The sequence below is a fragment of the Aptenodytes forsteri genome, unplaced genomic scaffold (assembly GCF_000699145.1).
Source record: "Aptenodytes forsteri isolate BGI_AS27 unplaced genomic scaffold, ASM69914v1 Scaffold285, whole genome shotgun sequence".
Taxonomy (NCBI): Eukaryota; Metazoa; Chordata; class Aves; order Sphenisciformes; family Spheniscidae; genus Aptenodytes; species Aptenodytes forsteri.
In genome coordinates, this window is record NW_008794453.1 from 51190 (window position 1) to 58420 (window position 7231).

The 7231-nt window shown below is 42.4% G+C and overlaps 1 protein-coding gene across 1 annotated transcript in view; it reads left to right on the top strand.

Moving 5' to 3' along the window:
• The first annotated feature begins 271 nt into the window (after nucleotides 1-271).
• The window catches only part of STK38 (serine/threonine kinase 38), a 16399-nt gene continuing 9439 nt past the window's right edge, over nucleotides 272-7231 (top strand). The window contains exons 1-6 of the mRNA XM_009290597.2: nucleotides 272-356; nucleotides 1140-1272; nucleotides 3630-3681; nucleotides 3840-3962; nucleotides 4567-4650; nucleotides 6446-6569. Coding sequence (XP_009288872.1) covers nucleotides 1142-1272; nucleotides 3630-3681; nucleotides 3840-3962; nucleotides 4567-4650; nucleotides 6446-6569 — 514 coding nt within the window. The 5' untranslated portion in view covers nucleotides 272-356; nucleotides 1140-1141. The remainder of the gene's footprint in view (nucleotides 357-1139; nucleotides 1273-3629; nucleotides 3682-3839; nucleotides 3963-4566; nucleotides 4651-6445; nucleotides 6570-7231) is intronic.

The following is a 7231-nucleotide window of genomic DNA, read 5'->3' on the forward strand; positions in this document are numbered from 1 at the left end:
ACTCAGCGCTGCTCCTCCGTAAAGACGTAGCCCCAGCCCAAAAAAACCCACGCAGCTGGAGGTTCTCCCCGGCTCCCATGCTGTTACCTTTTCTGTGAACGGGCCCGTAAGCGCGGCGAACAAAATACTTGGTGTCTGTAAAGGACGCGATTTGCAAAGGCGCAATAACGCTGCCTCGTAAAGATCTGCGAAAAGTAAACAGAAAAGAATAACTCGGGAGCTGTTGCCGGCGCCCAGGCTTCGTAAAAAGGGGAAGTGTGTCTCTGACCTGTATTTGTCTGCAGTTTCTAGTAATAAGTTGCAAGACTCGGTTACCTTACTGCCAGTTACGTTGTGACCAGGAGAACTGGGCTAAGGTGGTTTTACACTTGAAATCTTTGCATTTTAATGCGTTTTAGAAAGTAGAGCTGGGTTGTCCAATACATCCTGAAACTGTGCTGCCGGTTGGAAGTAGCGTACTCCGATGTATTTATTTCTTAAGAGAATCCAGTATGTAAATGTAGGATACTTACACTAGGGTGGGTGTTTTGGGTTTTTTTTTTTTAAACTATAACTTGTTCCAAGGCAGCGGTCCTCTGGAATTTGCCAGATTTCTGTGTGAAAGCATCTAGTAAAAGCTCCCTTAGTGCTTAAAAGCAACTAAATAGCTTTTTTTCTCCTTCCTCAGTTGCTCCGTTGTTGGGTTGGCTTTCAGGATTTTGATAAATTTCACAGCAGAAGAGACAGCAGGCGACTGATGGAGTTATTTCTGCAAGGGTCATAGGAAAAGGAACTTCTGGATTAGATGTTTCACTGTGATATTTCTGAATTTTGAACACTCATTAAAGATAGAATATATTGGGAGAAATAAACATTTGCAGTACTGCCTGAAATTGTGGTTTTTGAGGCACCGTGTTTCTTAAGTTTCCTTCCCCCTTATTTTCAGATCAAAAATGTTCAAAACAGGAAGTTTGACTTGTACCTTTTATTTTGTAAGACTTTTCCCTACTTAGTCTTAGTTTAGACAACTGGGCTGTTAGCGTTTGTCCTTAAAATCTTAACTCTGTGATTCAGCGCCACTTAATTGATTGCAGCTCGTGTTTGAAGGTTGTTTGTCATTTATAATGTTAAATGTTTCCTCCCTTTTTCTTTCCTAATAGCCATGGCAATGACGGGCCCAACACCGTGCTCGTCCATGAGTAATCACACCAAGGAGCGAGTTACGATGACAAAGGTGACACTAGAAAACTTCTACAGCAATCTCATCGCCCAGCACGAAGAACGAGAGATGAGGTAAAAATCTTTCTTGCTTCCTTCCCAAACTGGGTAAGAGCCAAAAATACATATTAACTGCCTTTGGTTTTCTGGAGCCAAAGCAAAAATAGACCGTCCTTGCTGAGTGAGTGCCTGAACTCCTGGGACGGGCACCTGGCTGGGGCTTGGCACGAGCATCCAGAGGCAGCTGGTGGGTTTCTGAATCCCGCGGTAGTTTAGGCTGGAGCTTTTTGAGTTTCTTCTGCAACCAGTTGCAACGTGCTTGCAAATGCAGAAGCGAGATGAGTGTTACCGAGTTTCTAAAGAACCATATGTTTGATTATGCGACAAAGTAGAAACTAACTTTGGGATGTGCTTGGGATGATTCAAGTACGGTTCTGAAGCGGAAAGCCAACGTTTACAAATGTTTATCCTGCCTGTGTCTGTTCTGTTGCCTCGTCCCATTTTACGTCCCTGGTTGTAATATTTAAAACTCATTCTAGAGCATCAGTTTCAGTTTGGATTATAATGCGTGATCGAGTCGGCTGATAAAGGAAGCTAATCTTTTCAAAGACAATGAGGGATTGCTGTAAGGACTGTCACTTAATGCTGACTTCTCCGTGAGTTAGCTGAACCTATGGCATCTCTTTAAATACATCGGTCAAAATATAACGAGCGATTTAACTGAGAAGTATTGCTGCTTCTTTCCTTTGGCTGGAACCCTCTAATTTGCTGAATATCCTCAAGTTGTAGCACTGGGACTTTGATGTTCTCCCAACTTGCCCTGTAGTCTATAATCAGAGTTTTCAAAAAGGTTCAGTGTTCGGTCGCTTGCAGACTCGCTGCCCCAAAACCTAACTAGATCCAAGGGGAGTGCCTGCTAACTGCAGTAACTGCAGAAATGAGGAAGCAATTTAGAAATAAATACTGACTTGCATACGTATTTTCTTCAAAGCTTCAAATTAGTAATGAGCGATTGAAGTCTCATCCAAACAGAAAATATCACTGATTTCATTCCTTTCTTTCTCTTTGTGTAGCTCTTGCTTTTTATTACGAGCGCTATTGTCTACTCCCAAAACCTCAATGACAGGGTTTTTTTTTCTGTTTAGGATCAAGACTTTGTCTGAACAAACATACCAGACTTCGCAAGTTAACATGTTTTTTTTAACAATAGATGTGTCTGTGGATGTGCCATTTGGAGTTCAAATGGCGTTGACAAAATGTACGCTGAAGTGCAGATAGGACCCATTAAGGGTATTTGGAGGGATTTCGGCGTCGCTGGCTCATGCTGAGCTATTTAATTCTGCGTGTTGCAGCAGTCGTCTTTGGCTACTGGAGTCGCTGTTCTGAGCGTGAAATGGGATGACCGGACGGGGCTCGCTGGGTACTTAAATAAGGGCAGAGCGATTTAAATGTGCCCGATTGTGGAAGCGATAACCCAAAATATTATCAGGTCGCAGCAGCCGCGTAGTGGCACAGGAGACCGGAAAAGGATCTTGCGAAGAATGACTTGCATAAAGAGAAGGAATTTGTTAGTACATTTGTAACGTTATACCAATAAAAACACACATGGAAAGAAAAAAAAACACCCCAAAACCCCAGTTCAGCAAACTATTAATATGGTCGGTGTTGGGAAAAAGTCCACCCCAAAACACCAATCCCAGTTCAGCCAGCTATTAATATGGTCGGTGTTGGGAAAAAGTTCCCAGAGGGTAATCGTTACAAATGTCCCCTGAAGCCGTTCCCCCCTCTGAAGTCTTGCTTCCCTTTTTTCTTTTCTCCCAAATAATAATTTTGTACTAAGGCTGTAAATATTTCTGATTCTTTAAGGGGGAGAACGTGTACGGACATGTTTCCTCTTCCCAAATATTTTGAGTATCTCGGCTATTAGGAAATAATAAAGTACCTTTTCTCATTTTGCATATGATGAGTTTGAGATGCAGAGAAATTACGGTGCAGATCCACAGACGTGTTTAAATAGCCAAGTCTCCCTGGAATAAGTGAGACTTTGGTGTTTAAATATTTATTACGGCTCTGGCCTTAAGTGACTTGCCCAGCTGTCGGAGAGAGAGACGAGAATTGAACCCCGACCTCCTCAACCTACATTCGTATACAGCCAAAACGTACGCTTGAATAAGATGTGAAACTCAAGGCAGGTTTAGATTGTCAAAATTGGAGAGGACAAGGCTAGAATGTAGTACAAAGCTGTAGTACGAGATTCTTCAAAATTAATCTCATGTCTGAGTCTCCCCTATGGATCATTTACCCTTGTTACTTGCTGGCATCGCGTCCGCCTCTCACAGCAAGCGTAGACCAGAGGCGTTGGATATGTGCGTCTGATTAAGAAACAACGTTAACGATTCAACCTTTATTTTTCTGATTTGTCTCTGCTACAGACAAAAGAAGCTAGAACAAATGATGGAAGAAGAAGGCTTAAAAGATGAAGAGGTAATAAATATGGGAAAATTATCTTCACGGTTAAATACGAGTGGTTTTCTTTTATAAACGGGGATCTGGGATCTCTGCTTGGAATTGCTGTGATCTCTGTGGAGCCCACCTGCAGGATTCTCACTGGGTTGTTTGTTTTTTTTTTCCCTAAACTCTAGAAAAGAATCAGGAGGTCAGCACACGCGCAAAAGGAAACGGAGTTTCTTCGCCTAAAGAGAACAAGGCTTGGCTTGGAAGACTTTGAGTCTTTAAAAGTAATAGGCAGAGGAGCATTTGGAGAGGCAAGTCCAGAAAAGATGACTAAACGTATTTTTAAATGGCACTGGTATTTGTTAAAGACTTGCACAGTTTATACAAGTGAAAGATAAATGTTGTAACAACCGCAGATTGATTTTTAGCTTAATGGTCACATGCATCTCTCTTTATGCCTAATAAATGCTGGTTTAAAAACATCATGTGCCTATTAAAACATTTAAAACATATTAAAAACATTGAAAGGAACATGAATGCTGTTGAAAAGGACTCGATGAGCGAGCTAAATACAAGTTTGGCAGTGTACTTTAATTCTGACCTGCCGGGGCTGGCCTTACGGAGGAGGGAGAGCTGGAGGGCCGCTCACAGTAGTCTCTTCTGGTGGCCTTCAGCGAAAGTGGCTTTGGACCTTCTGCTTTAGGTGTACGATTGCTCAGTGTGTCACCTCTGTTAAAATGATCTCATCTCTTAGAATTAACCGAACTTAGTGCACGGTAATGGCAAACGTAATGCTTTTTGGTTTTATAAGCTGATACGATTTCATTAAATGGAAGCCAAGGGCTTGATACCCAAATTTGTCAAGAGTTGTAGTGATAATGCTGTATTTGACTCACATTTTTGCATACTTCCTAGGTGCGACTTGTCCAGAAGAAAGATACGGGGCATGTTTATGCAATGAAAATACTACGTAAAGCTGATATGCTTGAAAAAGAGCAGGTGAATAGCCACCTTGAGCAGCAATGCTACCGTCCATGTTTTAGATGACTTGGGGAGGTAATTGTGATGTGTAGAGAGGAGTAACAGGTATCTGTGGTCTAGGTTTACTAGCTAAAAAATGATGTGTGGGGTTTTTTTTCCCCCTCATTTTTTTTTTTATTGAGGAAATAGGTCAGAAAAATCTTGTACGAATTCATAAGGAGCTGTCTTCTGGCGGGCTCTTTCAAATCTCTTCTTTTCTTTGAACATTCCTTGTAACAATGCAAAAGTTTGAGGATTATATATAGGGTTACAGTAGTAGGTACAGGCTATTGCATGTAACTGAACGCTCAGGACAGTGTTTCAGACAACCTCCAGTGCCTTGCTTAGTCTTAATGGAAGCTGCGGTTGTAACGCTCTTTTCTACGAGGCTCTTCGGTCTGAAGCAAGGTAGGACTGAACTCACTTTCTACTTGAAAACACGGGGAAGCAGAGCATTCTTCTAAGGACGAGGTTTGTCTTTCTCCAGTGAAAGAGAAGGACGGTTCTATGTGTCTGATTCATGTTCCTCCTCCTCATTTTATGATGACGTATGCTGCACGTACACACGTGCAAATGATTGTCAAGATCGGTGTTTTTACTGATCCTACTGCATTTCTGATTTGTGGGATCAGACATAAACATCCGAGTGATGCGACTGCCGGAATTCTGACTGAGAGGCATACAGTGGTGGTGTTTAACTCCTGGAAATACAGTGCTCTGAGACAATCGTTTCTTGTTCAGCCCCGGGATGAAGCTAGGAAGCACTGTGTGCGCGCGCGCGCTCATAAAATCGGGAACTGGTTTCCGTTTCTGGAAGTGCTCGTTTAAAAAGCGAACAGCGGCGTGTTCACGCACGAGCCTTCTGCACCACTGCTGAATTAGTGCTGTGCTCTAAATCTGTGGGAATAGGCTGAAGCCCTATCTGAAGGGCATGCTAACTGTTCCGAGAAGAGCTAGGCTTTCAGAGATCTAATTACTAGATATTTTTGTAAAAAATTGAGATATTTTTGTGCATAGGATTAAGCTGGTTTTTATAATCAACCATACGTGCCTCCTCCTGAATCTTCCCATGGTAATAAATCGTGTTTTGGAGCGGTCTGTTATCTAAGTGGTTTTAAGATAAGTATTTTCATAGTGTCCCGTATCACTCGCACAGTTCTGATTTGAAGGGGACCCAAATGCCGTAAGAATTGAAAGAATAAAAACATAAAAGTGGGTTATCTTTCTGTACGGAACCTTGTTGTTCAGGAGGGTGGTTTAAATTTTATCTAGCTTGAGTTTTTGCTTAAAAGAATGAGGTTAGTGCTCTCCTGCCTTCCCGCATGTGTCGCCAGGTATGGCAGCAAAAGTCACGCAGTAAGTATAAATGTTACTCGAGTGTAAATGTCCAAAGGCAAAAGTCCCCATAAACTTCCCAGTGGAAACTTTTGAATATAAAAGGCTCTTTCGGATCTTCGTGCTGAGGAGTAAAATGGAGTTGGCGTTCAACGGGATTTATCAGACTGGGGGGAAAAAAGAAACGTTCTGGGAAAATGCAGCAGTTTAATGAAAGCTTCTCACCTTTCTGCTGTCAGAAGCATGACTTCTGGATTTGATTTTGAACATGTTGAGGGGTGAAACTATTTGAAAATATTGAGGGGTGAAACTACTGAAGTCTTGATGGTGTTTCTGCCCTCACGCAGAAGTTTGATATATAATATAATACTCGTCTGTGAAACGAATGCATGTAATAAAACATAGACTTGTAATGAATCAAATGCACGTGTATCTCCAGGTTGGCCATATTCGTGCGGAGCGGGACATTCTAGTGGAGGCAGACAGTTTGTGGGTCGTGAAAATGTTCTACAGTTTTCAGGACAAGCTAAACCTCTACCTTATCATGGAGTTCCTGCCTGGAGGTAACTACCTGAAATCAAAAGACTGCTTTCCTCTTGTTTGTGGATTTCTAACTTCTTAATTGCAAATGTAGTCTGGGACGCGAGCGTATGCGGTTACCTTACAGTGGGGTTTGTACCGGCCATGACTTTGTGAGGAAAGAGAACTTTTTTGGAGTTTTTGGAGAACAAGTCTTATGAGGAGCGTTAGGAGTTGGGGTGCTGAGGTCTTCGGGTCAGGCTCGAGGTTATCTGCTTGGGTCTTCTGGCTACAGACGTTTGAAACTTGGCCTTAACGTTCTGCTAGTTCTTATCCTCGCTGTGCGCTGGCTATCTATGGATCCGTACCATAACCAGCTTTTGATTTGCTAACCTTTTGCTTTCAGCTGGCTTGCAGCAAGAGTAGCTTTTAAGGTCCTTTTTTCAGAGGATGATGATGTTTGTCCTCGAATGATAACGCTGCTGTAATTCACTTAAGAAGAAAGTCATACTGAAAGCCTGTGATATATGTGACTGATGAAACCCCAAGAATGCTTTCTGAGATGACACTGCACAAATGCAATCTGGTTTTTGTAACAGCTCTGTAGCTGAAAGTAGCTATTTAACCTGTGATTCCGATGTCGTCGTGGTTTAACCTGGCAGGCAGCTAAACACCACACAGCCGAACTCCCCCCCGCACCAGTGGG